The 15024-nt window shown below is 56.3% G+C and overlaps 2 protein-coding genes across 5 annotated transcripts; both read left to right on the forward strand.

Annotated features, from left to right (window-relative positions):
- The first annotated feature begins 72 nt into the window (after positions 1-72).
- Positions 73-8354, forward strand: AKT1S1 (AKT1 substrate 1). Of its 2 annotated transcripts, none has more exons than XM_019741488.3 (5): positions 73-823; positions 4078-4463; positions 5538-5615; positions 5705-5874; positions 7280-8354. In XM_019741488.3, exons 1-5 carry the CDS (start codon positions 771-773, stop codon positions 7421-7423), a joined length of 831 nt encoding a protein of 276 aa, XP_019597047.1. In that variant the 5' UTR covers positions 73-770; the 3' UTR covers positions 7424-8354. The 2 variants fall into 2 exon arrangements, with proteins under 2 accessions (XP_019597047.1, XP_019597048.1); XM_019741489.3 differs by having other exon boundaries at positions 789-916.
- A 780-nt stretch (positions 8355-9134) lies between these two features.
- PNKP (polynucleotide kinase 3'-phosphatase) lies at positions 9135-14971 on the forward strand. 3 transcript variants are annotated; one of them, XM_074316069.1, is made up of 17 exons: positions 9135-9274; positions 9529-9692; positions 10361-10407; positions 10748-11065; positions 11738-11817; positions 11895-11952; positions 12039-12146; positions 12483-12554; positions 13401-13449; positions 13551-13621; positions 13692-13784; positions 13865-13961; positions 14037-14098; positions 14256-14365; positions 14445-14532; positions 14605-14666; positions 14752-14971. In XM_074316069.1, exons 2-17 carry the CDS (start codon positions 9542-9544, stop codon positions 14867-14869), a joined length of 1584 nt encoding a protein of 527 aa, XP_074172170.1. In that variant the 5' UTR covers positions 9135-9274; positions 9529-9541; the 3' UTR covers positions 14870-14971. The 3 variants fall into 3 exon arrangements, with proteins under 3 accessions (XP_074172170.1, XP_074172172.1, XP_074172171.1); XM_074316071.1 differs by having other exon boundaries at positions 14445-14514; XM_074316070.1 differs by having other exon boundaries at positions 9216-9398.
- Positions 14972-15024: the final 53 nt, after the last annotated feature.

Genomic DNA, 15024 nt, shown 5'->3' on the forward strand with positions numbered 1-15024 from the left:
AACGCCTACTACTTTCTCCATATTGTATACTGGCATCGAAGCCCAGTAGATGCCCTTTTGCTTGAGGGCACTAAAGCGGGTTAGCTGCGGCCATGTCAACGCGGGGCAGTTCTATCGCTCTGCGGAGCGCGATGGCAAGGTCCTGGAAAAGAGAAACGGAGAAAAGAAAACAACGTTGAGAGGCGATGCACAGCAAAAGAGGCGCTGAAGAACTCGGGTTAATGGGATGAAGCCGTCAGTATCCCCGGGAACGAAGCGGTCCCAGACGAATTCATGAGTCACTGTCGAAAGAAAGCGGTCTGAGACACCATATTGAAGTTGGGCAAACCGAAGCAAGAAAGGCTGCCATGTTGGATCTTTGCCAGTCTTGGTGCTGAACGGAGATAGGCTGGAGAGGCCATATACATTAAGGGCAAATGATGCCAGGCTGGCTGCCATGTCATCAACGGGCACTGCTTTTCTTCACTTATGTGGAAGAGGTTGATTATAAATGAGGGACGTCAAGTCGCTTGCCTTAGTTTACTGTGGTCCTGAATGTGTATGTGCAAGGCGGCCAGATTTCTTGGGGTCAAATCGAAATGATCTAGGTTTGTTTCCGAACAAACTGAAGCATTTCCCCATCTTTCTTATGGTCACCCTGCTGTCACCATTGGCCCACTGATCCGGTGAAGCTCCTGTAGGCGCCATCTTTGTACCGGGCGGCCCGATAAGGGGCGGAGTGTGCAGGGTGGAGGCGGGCCAACTACAGGGAAGTGACGCAATTCGCCGCCATGTCTCTTGAGGGCGGCGACGGAGCCGGTTCGGCCATGCTGGCTACGGGCACGTGAGTGGAGGCGGCGTTGTGAACCACGGTGTGGGGAGGACTTGGCGGTCCGGAGGAGAGGGGCGCTGGGAGGGCGAACCGCTAGCGAGAGGGGTATGGCCTGCGTAGATGAAAGGGAAGAGATCGCCCAGCGACCGTACGCTGAGCGCTGGAAAGGGGTCGCTGGCGGGAACCGTTGTGTCTGACCCGAGGCAAAACATAGACAGCCTTACCTTCCGGTCTCTAGACCCATTAGGATCCTTACTTTGACTGTGGACCGTGTCCATAGGGTCGGAGGGTTGCTTGGGGGACCTTGGGGCGCCCCTCAACCGTCTAAAGGCGGGACTTCCGGTTATGCTCCCCACCTGGGCAGGATTTCCTGTTTTCTTTCTAGAGAAGAGGGTCTTTGCTGGTCCCCGGGAGAGGCTGGGTAGGTCTCTGAGAGGTGGAGAGACCTCAGACGTTCACCCCCGGCTGCGGGGTACATCCTCCAGTTCACCCCACCTTGGAGCGGGGGCTCTTTCAGTTTGACAGGTGTTTAGAAGGGGGCTTCACTAGCATCCCTCATTCCTTGGGGGACTTTTCCTTTCCTCACCTCTTCCTGGAGTCAGTTTCCTCACTTCATCATCTCCTAAGAGGCCACTCACCTCTCCTTACTCCTCCTGTGGGGGACAGGTCTCACCATTGTTTCCCTCTCTTCTTCATCCTCAACTCCTCCATTTGGGGGAGGGGATCCTCCATTTCTCAGGTCTTTGGAGGACACACGGCTTCCAACAGAAGTTGAAGAGACTGGAGACTCCCCAGATCTTGGTTACTCTCCTCTTGGGTAACTGTCTCCAGAGAGCCCCTAGGCTTTGGTAGAGAGGTCTGTGTGAGTTGCCCTCCTTCTCTTTGCCCATGCTCTCTGAGGTGGGGGGACCCTTACTCCCACTCAGTCTCACTTCACTCTTTGCAACTCTCTGGCTACTCTAAGATCTAGGAGAGAGAGGCGTTTAATCCTGGTGTCCCAAAGAAGTGAGAGTCCCAGGCCTAGGACTGTCAGGCTGTGTGAGCTTGGACCAGTCATTGCCTTGCCCTGAGCTTCAGTTTCCTCCTCCATCAGATGGGGACGACCCAAAGAGCTGTGAGACCTCGAGCACCTCCCATTCTGTTTGTTTTTGGAGTCTGGCTGACAGCAGTTTCAGCCTCACTTCTGCCCTTTCTAGCTGGGTACCTTTGGGCCAGTGCCTTAAGCTCTTTGAGCCTCACTTTCCCCATCTGGACTAGGTGATCATAAATCTTTCCTCACAAGGTAGGTAGGAAGACATTTGGAATTCAGAACAGGCTGCCAGATCCAGGTCCCCCGCTTTCCTCTCCTGCTGTCTGACCCTGGTCAAGATCTTGACTCTCCCTAGGTCTCAATTACAACTGTGAAATGGGGCGGTAACAGTTCCTCCCTCACAGGGCTGGTGATGAGAATGTTGACACACTTAAGTCCCTGCTGGGCATGTGGAGGTGCGGAATGAACTTGCCTTGGGGTCTGTCAGGAAAGGTGCTGTTTGTGTTGTCACTGCGTGTGGCTTGCGGCAAGGGCTTGTACTCTGGTTGTCTTATTTGTGAGGTGACAGCTCCCACCTTGGTGGGTCAGGTAGGAGGTGAGATGAGAGATGCAGAGTCCCTGCACGGAATAGGTGCTCAGCAAGCACTGGCTTCTATGACTGAGTCACAAAAGGCCTGTGAATAGAAATCAAATTACTATGACCCTGGTGAGCTGGATCACAGCCCCGCTTGAATCCCTGCAGTGATGGTGTGCTTGCTTCTTCCCCCAGGAGGCTCCTCAACTGCCCAGCAGCCCTGGCTCAACCACTCTGGTTTATAGGGGGAAGAAAGGCTCAGAGAGGGCCAGTGAGTGGCCCAGGTCACACAGAAGGTTTGAGACAGGGCAGGAAGCTAGCCTATGTGCTCTTTGCTCGTCTCACCTCGTAAGGAGATGTGTCTAGCAGATTGTCTGCTTATAGACCTGTCCTGGGGACACAGATCCCTGACCTTGGTTTGCTCACAGTCTGATAGAGGAAGCAGAGGTACAACTGCTAGAAGCTCAAGTGACATGAGCTCTAATGGAGGTAGCCCAGGGCGTTGTGGGTCCAAGGAAGGCATCGCTATCCTGGGGCATCAGGGAAGACTTCCAGAGGAAATGCCGGAACCGTCTTATAGGAAGAACAAAAGTTTCCAGGGTGGAGTCCAGGTGCAGACAGCAGCTTGCACACCATTTTTCGCTCAGCCCCGCTCTGAGGCCTGCCATATACTGGGCAAGGCTACTGGCTCAGAGATGAACCCAACAGGCCTGACTCAGGGGCAACCACACTGGCTGGGGAGATGGATCCAGAAAATACTCCCCAGGGAGAGATGTCCAAGAATGGGGGTCACTCAGATGTTGGAGCCCATAGGACAAGAAGGGGCTGACCCTATCGAGGGGTGAGGGAAAGACTGACAAGTAAATAGAGGATGAGTGGTGCAGGTATGGGGGCAGGGACACCTGGACTGGCGTCAGGCCACAGAAGTCTAAGGCTGTGAGGCCAGGCCGGGCTCTACGCGCAGGCCCTCCAGTGCTGCCTGCTGAGGGGCTGTGACCTTGTCCTGGGGATTCTGGGGTGGGGCAGGTTCATCTCCAAGTGTAGAAGGACCTGCATGGTGCCGTGTGCTGGTCTGACGAGGCTGGGCGGCGCCAGGAGAGGCTGGAATGGTGGTCAGGGCAGCGCTGACCCACAGAAATATAATAGAAGACTTGCATGTAATTTCCAATTTTCCGTAGGCCATATTGAAAAAGTAAAAAGAAAACAGATTGAAGTTCATTCTCACTATATATTTTATTCAGTCAGTGTGTCTCAAATGTCATCATTTCCAACATGTAATCAACCGTCAGATTGCTCATGAGATAGTTTACATCCTACTTTTTTGTACTCAGTCTTCAAAACCCGGGGTGGATTTCACACGCACAGCACATCTCCGTTAGTACCCGCTACATCTTAAGTGCTCTTTAGTCCCCTGTGGCTGGTGGCTCCCCTATCGGACAGGGCAGGGCCAAGAGGAGAGACCCGTGCCTGGGGGGGAGGGGGGGGCTGTTGAGTGGATGGGGGTGAATTCTGACTCAGGAGTAGTGGGTTTGGGGAAAGATGCTTAGCTCATCTGGGACAGGTCAATGGGAAGGATAGGAGTGGCACCCAGGGACATGGGGCTGGATGGGGGTGGCGCAGTCAGCCCAGCCTCAGCCCCCTCTGTCCTGCTCTGCCCTGCAGGGCGTGGATGGCGTCGGGGCGCCCCGAAGAGCTGTGGGAGGCCGTGGTGGGGGCCGCCGAGCGCTTCCGGGCCCAGACAGGCACGGAGCTGGTGCTGCTGACGGCTGCGCCACCCCCGCCACCCCGCCCGGGCCCCTGCGCCTATGCAGCCCATGGCCGTGGTGCGCTGGCAGAGGCTGCCCGCCACTGCCTCCAGGACATCGCCCTGGCCCACAGGGCTGCCGCCGCTGCCCGGCCCCCCGTGCCCCCACCAGCACCACAGCCATCCAGCCCCGCACGGAGCCCACCCCGGCCTACCCTGGCCAGAGAGGAAGATGAGGAAGACGAAGATGAGCCTACAGAGACAGAAACCTCTGGAGAGCGGCTGGGTGTCACTGATAATGGAGGTGAGAGGTGCAGAGGGCAGGGATGGGGGTGGCTCTCTGCTTGGCAAATTGCCTCCAAGGCAGGTTTTCCTGAAGGGGTGGGACTTGCTTGTCTGAGCCCTGAGGTTCAGTGGAACCTGGAGTCTCAAATGAGATGGCTTGCCTGTGTGACCTTGAGCAAGTCATTTTCCCTCTCTGAGCCTGAGTTTCCTTACGCTGTGTCCTGGGGCCAGCCCTGCTGGAAGGTGCTGGGCCAAGGCCAACTCCAACCCTTTTTTCGAGGGACTCTCTGTTGAGCCAAGGAACTGGAGTCCTGACATGAGGCTGTACCCTGTGGAGGCTGTGGGGCTGGGAGGGGTCGTGCTAAGCTGGAGCATGAGCAGAACAAGAATTGTTTCCAAACTTGGGTGCCTAATGCCTGTGAGAACAAAGATAGGAGTTAAAGGGGTGTAAGCAACAGCTGAAGTTGGAAAGAAGCAACTGGCAGTTTTTGGGCGGGGGATCTGGAGGTTGGATGCTTCCTGGAAACTAGACTGTAACATTAGGGCTTTGAAGAGTGAGAAGGAGGCGGGGTGGGGGTGGGGGGGCTCAATTAATAGGAGTTACTCGTTTGTTACTATTACTGCCAATGGCTGGCTTTCTCCCTGTTGCTGGAGAAAACCTGCATAGGGTTGAGGGCACAGACTAGAGCCAGGAGACATAGCTTCAGATCCCCGTGACACCACTACTAGCTGAGAAACTTCGGGCAAGTAGCTTAACCTCTGGGCCTGCAGGTCCCCGTTTGTCAAATAGGCATCATAATCGTCTTGTATTTCTCTCAGCCTGTATGTTGGGTCAGTTCATCTCAAACAGATCTTACAAATTTCCTGTTCAGCCAGTTGCTTTCACCTGAGGGTGTAACAGACAGAAACTGTATTTGTTTCTGCCAATGACCAGACAGATAATTAGGAGAGGCGGTGGGAATAATAGTTCCGGAAGCCCCCAAGGCTTGCAAGGGCCTGGCCAATGCATGGAGTGGGGAGCGGTGGCTGGAGGCCAGGGTGTGTGGAATGTGGAGGTGATTTGACTGGCCTGGGCCTCAAATGCCATCCACAGGGCTCTTTGTGATGGATGAGGACGCCACGCTTCAGGACCTGCCCCCCTTCTGTGAGTCGGACCCTGAGAGCACAGACGGTGAGTGTCCCAGGCTCTCCCCACACCCCCGATTGTGGTGGAGGGGCTGGGACGGAGGCTGGGACTCGCTGAACTCTACTGTCTCCCAGATGGCAGCCTGAGCGAGGAGACCCCTGCTGGCCCCCCAGCCTACTCAGTGCCCCCGGTCTCAGCCCTGCCCACACAGCAATATGCCAAGTCCCTGCCTGTGTCCGTGCCCGTCTGGCCTTTCAAGGAGAAGAGGACAGAAGCACGATCGTCAGATGAGGAGAATGGGCAGGTGAGGGGCAGAGGGGAGGAGGGTGGCGGGAAGGGCTCAGAGCCACCTCCTCCAGGAAGCCCTCAGGCATGGATGCCACATTTGACAGGATTAATCCTTTCCCTCACCTCACGAGGCTGGTTCTTGGGCCAGAGACGTGCAATGTTAACTCTTACAGCCTTATACTGGGTCCCAGTGCCTTGTAAAGAAAGCCTTCTCTTTTCCAGGGACAGCTCCATTTACAGAATATGTGCTGCGGGCAAGGCACAAGGATTTTGGTATCCCCTCTATAAGGGGAAACTGAGGCTCAAAGGGGTCCAATTACCTTTTACCTCCACACCCAATATTCCTGGCCCCACCTAGGTTTTGTTCTACCCCCTCTTGTTCTCTGTTACTCCAACATGATCCTACATGTGGAGTTCTTGGGCTGGCTTGGGTTGGCCCTTGTCACCGATCACTGAAGACTCCCTGAAGCAGAGGGGAAACCGAGGCACCGAGAGTACATGTGACTTCCCCAAGACCTCAGCCTGTAAGGGGAAGAGCTAGCATTGGGACCTAGCTTCCTTTTAGAAAGGAGCTCTGGGCTCCATGGGAGGAAGCGTTGGGTCCCCTGGTTCTCCTTTCCTATGACTGCTCTCAGTGTCCTCATTTACACACTGGCAGGGTCCATCAGCTGCTGCTGTCCCCGTTTGCCACTGGTGGAAACAGTTAATTAACTGAACGTTCGAGGCCTTAGTGCTGGGTTCTGAGCTGGTCCCTGAACAGGCTCAGGTCCAGCTTCTATCGGTGGCCTCTCCCATTCTTCCTGGGGCAAAGCCCAGCTAAGGGTGACAGGGTCTATAAGGGGGTTAGCCCTAAGTGCTGGGGCTGCAAGCACAATGACAGGACCGCACCTGAGTGGAGGTCACACAGAGAGGGATCCTTTCTATACAATGCCGGCAATATGATGTCACCTTTCCTGAGCAGTCACTGCTGATTGTCTCAGACCCTGTTACTGCCCCGATTTTCAGAGGGGGAGAGTGAAGCTGTCAACAGGGCGGTGAAATCCCTGTGGACAGCTAGTGGGTGACAGGCCTGATTGGCACATGACTGAATCCTAAACCCAAATTCTTAGATTTGAGACCTGGGTGCACACAACCTGATGGTCAGCAGACAGGCAGCACTTCCACTGTGAGGAGAAACTAGAACGTGGTGGGACAGGCCAAGAGGGGGAGAAGGGCAGGAAGGCTCCTTGGAGGTAGATGGTGGTGCTTGGATTGGGTAGGAGGGCCTTACATGGAGCAAGACAGGGTGAAGGTGAAGGGCCTTCTGGCCATGGGCATCCCAGGATCAAAAGTGCTGGGAGGGGAGCCCAGGGTGCAGGCGCCGAACGCCGGGGTGGGGGCCGCTGCGGGCGTTGATCCTGACGGTGTCGCTGTCCCCGCAGCCTTCCTCGCCTGACCTGGACCGCATCGCGGCAAGCATGCGCGCACTGGTGCTGCGGGAGGCCGAGGACACCCAGGTCTTCGGGGACCTGCCGCGACCGCGGCTCAACACCAGCGACTTCCAGAAGCTGAAGCGGAAATACTGAGGCCCAGGGAGGGAACCTCCTGGCCCGGCGTCCGCCCTGTCCCACACTACACCCCCGCCCCGCCCCCGAGGCCCGCCAATCCGAGTCAGATCCGGGACCAGCCTCCCACGTCCTCGGGGCCCAGGATTGACCAGTCCCAGCCAATCGTCGCCGCCCTTCCAGCCCACCAACCCCGTCTGTGCCGAGGAGCGGTGCTTAACCAGTTTCCCTGTGGAGCCTGGCGCCTCTTTTTCTGCCCAGCGACAGATTCTTTCTATTAAGGATTGGCTCGCCTCTGGATGGGCGTGGCTAGTTCTTAGCCCTAAACGGGTTGATTCCATTGTTTTCGGACTAGCGGCAAGGGTTTTGCTCACACAGCATTGGCTCCATCCCTGAAAGAGCACCGTCGGGCCCTAGGATTGGGTGGTGGCCCTCTACTTCAGTCTGGTGAATGGGTAGCTCCTCCATTTGATTGGCTCGAACCTTACTAAGGTCTAGACCAAACACCCCACCCTTCCTGAGTTCTACCTGGTTGGCTCCAGTCTCCTGGGGGCGTAGCCAAGCCCTCCTCCCGTGCCCAGGATTGGCCTGTGGCCTTAAATTTACGTTCTTTACACTACTGGGGCTAAGGTCTTTTTTTTACTAAGTCCTGACAACTGGTCCCTCTAGCCCCCTCCTCAGGGATGGCCCGATCTTGTCCCTGCGTCTGACACTCTGAACTGGTTCCATCCCATAACTCCTGCCAATTGAAGCCCTTCCTTGCATCCAGGGCAATACCAGCTCCCGTCCCTCTCCCCTCACCCCCACAGGTGCCTTACAGGGCCCTCCTCCACCCAAGGTGGGGGGCAAGGGCCCTCACTCTCCGGCCCTGTTGTGGGGGAGAGAGTGGGGGGTGGGGATCGCGAGTTGGGAGGGGCGCTCTGAGATTAAAGAGTTACCTCGGTCAAAAGAGTATGAGGTGTGTCATGGATGTTCATTCAACAAACTTGCTGAAGCCTAATGAGCAGCATCTCATTGATTCTCAGTGCAAGGCTGGGGAATTGGAATTATTGTCCCCATTTTACAGATAAGATGGGGATTCATGGGGCGGGAAGGAGTCCAGTCATGTGTGACCATGGATCCTCAGTCTTCAGGGCGCGCGGAAGAGGGGGGCTGAGTGTTGAAACCCGAATGGTCTTTAAGCAGTCAGTCTCCTGAAGCCATATAGTACCTAGCAAAGCTGAGGCTGGGTTCTGCCATAAGACAGCTGGAGGTTAGAGAAGGAATAGCATCTAGTCCAAAACTGGGCTAGGTCAAGGTCAAGTAAACACGGACTCTGTCTCTCATCAGACTACCACCGGAAGAATGCTAACAATAGATAACATTTAAAACGGCAAACTAGTGAACACCTTAATAAAGTGTTTACATGTATTAACTCCCTTAATCTCCCTTAACCCCACGAAGTGGAAACGATTATCCCCACTTTATACGGCAGCATCGAGGATAGCGGGTGCTGTCCGGAGTGGCGGTTTCTGCGACTGACAATTATCAAATGGAAAAGAGAACTTCCCGCTCTATTTCCAGCAACGGGAATTAAAATTAAGGAGTTCAACGTGGAAGAAGACTGAAACAGGACCCCCGCCTCCTACTGGCCTGAGCCTCACATTGCAGCAAGAGAGACGAAGGTCAGAGCCGCGGAGGGACTACACGGACCGTAAATCTGAGAAGGGGCGGGACTTCCATCGTGGGAGGAGCTATGGCCCCGCCCCCTCAGTAGGACGAGTCATTTCCGTCCGCGGAAAAACAGAAAACTGCAGGCAGATCTGTGGGCTGAGCCCCTCGACAGGATTTCCCTGGTCTGAAGTGGCCAGTGACCCAGAGCGGCGGGCACAGGTGAGCGTTGTCTGAGGCGAAAGCACGCAAGGTTCTCGGCCTTTGCCCTGGGAAGTAGGGGTCCCGGCTCCCCGAGGATGGAGTGGGTCGTCGTCACCTGGGAAACGGCGTGAACCCATCGCAGGCGAGTAGTTAGGATTTCCTGAGCCTTTAGCGGATGAACGGAATTTCTGGTGAAGGGGGAGAGAGGAGGCAGGACTTCCTGTAGCAATCTGAGGGCAACCTGCCACTCAAACCTATTTACTTGCCCTTAGGCGGGCGCCCAGGATGACCGAGGTGGAAGCCTGGGGCCGTCTGTGGCTGGAGAGCCCCCCCGGGGGAGCGCCCCCTATCTTCCTGCCCTCGGACGGACAAACCCTGGTCCTAGGACGGGGACCTCTGACCCAGATTACAGACCGGAAGTGCTCCAGAAACCAAGGTAGGCAGGGGCGGGGCTTGAGCTGGGGGGGGTGTGGCGTGCTTTCGCAGCTGAAATACATTCTTTGGGGAAGATGGACAGTCAATTCAGTAAGGAACATGCTTGGCCACCAGACTAAATGGCGCGGTGCATCCATTCTTGAAGTTGACGGGTACCATCCGGGGAGCACTGGAAGAGAAAGACTGTGCCTCATCTGAAACTAGCAGATCCCTGGTGGGGAGGGAACTGAGGCAATCCTGAGACAAGTGTCACTGGGCAGAGAAGGATGCTCACAGGCCACCATGAAGGCTTGAGTCAGGCCACAACCCTTGTCAAGGAGAGAGCCGATCCTATGGAGAAAAGTACATGTTGCCAAGTAGGGATGGGTGGTAACCGGCCAAGCCCCGGACCAGCACCTAGTAGCTACACTTCTCAAAGAGAAGCCAGTCTATCCAGAAAAATGCCCACCCTGCCCCTAGGCGAGGACCAGCGTCACGAGCAATCCTAAAGCCTTTATCTAGCTACTGCTTGTCAAAGAGTGAGCCAATAGCATTTAGAAATAAACTGCCTCCTCCCCTGAATGGCTGTTGTAACGCCATGCTGTGGCCTAAAGATGGCCATGCTCTCCAGTAATGTGGAAAGCAATCACACAGGGATGCAAATTTTGACTCTACCCTCTCAACCCTCAGTGGAGCTGGTCGCAGACCCTAAGACTCGCACGGTGGCTGTGAAACAGGTACCAGTTCCTCAGCAAGGCCTGGAGTGGGGTGGGGGGGAATCGCAGCCCAGCAGGGAACAGGCCTGCTGGGAATATCTGGCTGGGAGGGAAACAGTTATGGCCAGTAAAGAAGTCCCGAGGTGTTACCTGCTTCAGTGGGATAGCCCTCCACATTTAAATTGGGTAAGATGTGACACCTATAACTTTTCCAAAGTCCTGATTGGTGATACACAGTGAAGAGGCGGGGCTTAAGAGTCTGATTGGCTGGTGGAGAAAGGCAAGTCCTTTCCTGAGCTGATTTATTGGAGGTTGGAAGAGAGGGCAGAGCCAGTCCCAGCTGCTCCCTCTTCTTCCGCAGCTGGGAATTAACCCCTCAACTGCCGGGACCCAGGAGCTGAAGCAGGGATTGGAGGGCTCTCTGGGGGTGGGGGACACACTGTATTTGGTCAATGGCCTCCACCCGCTGATCCTGCACTGGCAAGAAGCCTGCACGCCAGAATCCCAGCCAGATACTCCACCCGGCACCCCGCCAGTGGCCCCAAACGAGGAGGAAGAGGAAGAAGAGGAAGAGGATATTAAGCAGCGGAAAAAGCTGATGCGGAAGTCATCCCCCTGTTGGGAGAGCTTTGAGAAGCTGCTGGTGTTCACAGCGCCTGGGGTGAAGCCCAGAGACAAGGTGAGGGACAAGCTGGGGACCCCAAGTTTGCTGTGTGTCCCTGGGCAGGTCACTAAACCTCTCAGCCTCCACTTATTCTTCTGAGAAATAGACCTGATGACAAATTCAGGGGTAGGCATTTGGGGAATCGATGTGTCAGCTCCTGCCTGACCCATGGCAACCACCCTGTAACCATTTCAACGATAGGGACCATTTTAGCAGGAGCTATTTGATGAGTGTTTCTTAGGTCCACAGACTTGAGTTCAAGTGCTGTTACAGCACATTCTCTGAGCCCCACTTCTCTCACCAGTAAAATGAGAAATCCAGGGAAAACGTGGCAGAACCCAATGTGCAGTTAGCACCCAACAAAATTTAGCTCCTGCTTTATTTGCATGGTTATTAGCCCTTTGAGGTGGAGAAGTCCAAGGGAGGAGTATGGGTCGGGTATGAACCCCATTTTAGATTGGAATAGAGGGGTGTAGTAGAGAGAAAGGGAAGATGTCAGGCCTTGCACTCAGGCGTCCGGGGGGGGTGTCCTCACTGTGCCTGACTTGCATAACATGTCCATGCTCTCTGACTCAGTTTCCCCCTCTGTAAGGGGCTGATAGTCCCTGACTTGCAGAGTTGATATGAACCAGCCTGTGAATGAGATTAGACGTGTCACTGCTGCTATTCTTTTCTTGATGGTGCCAGGTGGCCGGCTTTGATCTGGATGGGACCCTCATCACCACACGCTCTGGGAAGGTCTTTCCCACCAGCCCCAGTGACTGGAGGTGATAAGAGGCAGAAGAGGGTGAGTGAGGTCACCTCTGGGCCCCAGGTCACCTTGCTGCTTCCCTGCCCACCCTAGGATCTTATACCTAGAGATTCCACGTAAACTCCGGGAGCTGGATGCCGAGGGTTACAAGGTGTGTGACTGAACGCTTCCGTCCAGGCTGCGGGCAGGCTGGGGCATGGGGGGGAGGGCACTGGGTGACACCTGTCTGCTCCACAGCTGGTGATCTTCACCAACCAGATGGGCATTGGACGCGGAAAGCTGCCAGCAGAGGAGTTTAAGGCCAAGGTGGAAGCTGTAGTGGAAAAGCTAGGGGTCCCCTTCCAGGTATGGGTGGCTGCAATGGAGGCTGAAGGGTGATGTGACGGGACAGGGACCCAGAGAAGTAGAACAGGGACTTGGGGAGAAGGGGGACAGAGAGCTCTCTGGATAGGGATATGGGAGGGACAGGGACCCAAAGTGGGGGACAGACCCAGAGAGAGGAGGAAAGGCCCTGGACGGGATTATGCTGACAGAAACCCATCATAAACGGTAAGTTCTGGGGCACTGGGAGCTGAGCTTTGACAGTGAGAGGTCCTGTGTGTCCTTGGGTCCCGTATGCCCTTCAAGCGCTCAGGGTGCTCAAGGAGCTATGGATGGTATGTGACACAGTCCGGTCCACAGGTGCTGGTGGCCACGCATGCTGGCTTGTACCGGAAGCCAGTGATCGGCATGTGGGACCATCTTCGGGAGCAGGTGAGTCACTGCCCTGGTTACTCCCTGCCCAGCCTGCCCCTCCTGGACGTGCTCCCTGGCCTTCCTCTCCTCTCCTAGTCCTTGCCATCTGTTTTTAGCTGTCATGGCCTCGTACTGGTATGTGAGGCCAGTGCTCTTAAACTGAAAACCTGAGTGGCTGAGAGATCAGTCATTGATTCATTCGTGTGCGCATTCGTGCTGACGTTCCACAACTTGAGCTGAAGTTATTAGTGAACAGGACAGACCTCCCGGATCTCAGGCTCCCGTGCCCGGGAGGGTGCGGACTATACACGTGGGAGACAGGACAGCGAGATCGCGAGATTGGGGGGGGGGGGGGGGCTGAGGTACCACTGAAGAGCTAGTGGTGGTGAGGGAGGGAGCCAGGTGGATATCTGGGGTCCAGAAGACCCTTCCAGGCTGGAGTCACACAAGTGCAAAGGTCCTGAGTCCAGTGTGTTTAGGGATAGTCAGTGAGGCCAGTGAGAGGGTGAGGGTGGGCCACGAGGGGTCAAATTGTGTGAGGCCACCTGGCCAGGGTGCGGACTTCACTCTTAGGATGGTGTGGGAAATGTATGCCCACATCAGTGGGACAGGGCGCCCTCTGGCGGCTGTGAGGGAAACAGACAGGGCAAGAGCGGAAGCCCTGAGACCAAGGACTGAACAGTCCAAGGAAGACACTGGTGTGGGGGAGAAGGGGATGTGTTCAGAGGAGAGTGATGGGTGGGGTGGGAACAGGACTTGCTGCGGATTGGACGCCGAGTGTGAGAATCACGCTGAGCAGAGCCATCAGTGCTCTAACAGATGTGAGAGGAGGTTCCTCAGGGCCTGTGTCCTGTCCCTCCCCAGGCCAACGAGGGCATGCCCATCTCCATCGGGGACAGTGTCTTCGTGGGAGGTAAGGGCCAGGGATTGCGTAGCTCCTTCGGGCCGATGGTGGGGGGTACCCTGGTCCTCAGGGTTGCTGGTGGAGACCAGGGTGTGTCCTCCATGTTCCAGATGCAGCTGGTCGCCCAGCTAACTGGGCCCCAGGGCGAAAGAAGAAAGACTTCTCCTGTGCAGATCGCCTGGTGAGCCCCACCCTTCCACCCACCCCCCAGCCCAATCCCCACCCTGTCTGACCTCTGCCCTCACCCCCAGTTTGCCCTCAACTTGGGCCTGCCCTTCGCCACACCGGAGGAGTTCTTCCTGAAGTGGCCAGTGGCCAGCTTTGAGCTCCCAACCTTTGACCCGGTGAGGTTCGCCAATGGGAATGGGGACTGGTGGGGAAAGAAGGGGGTCTCACCCCTAATGTCGTGTGTCCACCTTCCCAGAGGACCGTCTCCTCTTCGGGGCCACTCTGGCTGCCTGAGTCCAGCTCCCTGCTGAGCTCTGACCCTGAGGTGGTCGTCGCCGTGGGATTTCCTGGTGGTGAGACCCCCTGACTCCTGACCCCTAAGAGCTCTGGCCCCCCGGGCTCCCACTGACACTAACCCCTCCCCACAGCTGGGAAGTCCACCTTCCTCCAGGAGCACCTTGTGTCTGCCGGATATGTCCATGTGAACAGGGTAGGACCTTGGGAACACCCCCATCTGTAGTCACTGTCCCCTCCCCAATCACTGCCCATCTTCCTGTGAGAGCTGTTCCCCTTCCATCTTTGTCCTCTCCTAGGGTCTGTCCCCCCCACCCCCGCTGACCCATGACCTGCTGTCCTGTGTCCCCCAGGACACCCTGGGCTCATGGCAGCGCTGTGTGACCACCTGTGAGACAGCTCTAAAGCAAAGGAAACGGGTGGTGATTGACAACACAAACCCGGATCCCCCAAGCCGGGCCAGGTACCGGGGTTCCATGGGAGGCCTCTGTCGGATGGGCCCAGGGGCCCTGACTAGCCTGGACTCTTACTGGTCCCCATAGGTACATCAAGTGCGCCCAAGATGCAGGTGTGCCCTGTCGCTGCTTCCTCTTCAGCGCCACCTTGGACCAGGCACGTCACAACAACCGGGTGAGTGGCTGGGCCCCACCCCTCCCCCTCCCTGCCCTTGCAGGGCCTGACCAGTGTGCCCTCTGCCCTCAGTTCCGGGAGATGACAGGCTCTTCTCACACCCCCGTGTCTGACGTGGTCATGTATGGCTACAGGTAGGCTCTGCCATAGGAAGGCACCTCCAGGGTGGGCATGGGGCCCAGCTGGGCCTCCCCTACCTTCACTACCTTCTGCCCCCAGAAAGCAGTTCAAGGCCCCAAAGCTGGCAGAGGGCTTCTCGGAGATCCTGGAGATCCCATTCCGGCTGCACGTGGAACCACAACTTGAGCGGCTGTACTGCCAGTTCTCCGAGGGCTGAGCTCCTGCCTCCCCCACCTGCACCCCCACGCCACTCCACCCCCAAATAAATGTTATTTTTCTTTCCCCACTCCACCCCCAAATAAATGTTATTTTTCTTTAAGCTTGGCCAGCATGTTGCTGGGAAAAAGGGTGGGCCACTCAGCTGAAGGCAGA

This window comes from Rhinolophus sinicus, chromosome 8, assembly GCF_057876585.1.
Source record: "Rhinolophus sinicus isolate RSI-liver-muscle chromosome 8, RSI-T2T, whole genome shotgun sequence".
NCBI classification, from domain to species: domain Eukaryota; kingdom Metazoa; phylum Chordata; class Mammalia; order Chiroptera; family Rhinolophidae; genus Rhinolophus; species Rhinolophus sinicus.

Bases quoted from the DNA above. Each gene is read 5' to 3' on its own strand.
- AKT1S1 (XM_019741488.3), top strand. From the start codon at position 771: ATGTCTCTTGAGGGCGGCGACGGAGCCGGTTCGGCCATGCTGGCTACG. The intron at 824-4,077 runs GTGAGTGGAGGC...TCTGCCCTGCAG, and splicing joins GCCATGCTGGCTACGGGCAC to GGCGTGGATGGCGTCGGGGC. The intron at 5,616-5,704 runs GTGAGTGTCCCA...ACTGTCTCCCAG, and splicing joins GGACCCTGAGAGCACAGACG to ATGGCAGCCTGAGCGAGGAG.
- PNKP (XM_074316069.1), top strand. From the start codon at position 9,542: ATGACCGAGGTGGAAGCCTGGGGCCGTCTGTGGCTGGAGAGCCCCCCC. The intron at 11,066-11,737 runs GTGAGGGACAAG...TGATGGTGCCAG, and splicing joins GGGTGAAGCCCAGAGACAAG to GTGGCCGGCTTTGATCTGGA. The intron at 12,555-13,400 runs GTGAGTCACTGC...GTCCCTCCCCAG, and splicing joins GGGACCATCTTCGGGAGCAG to GCCAACGAGGGCATGCCCAT.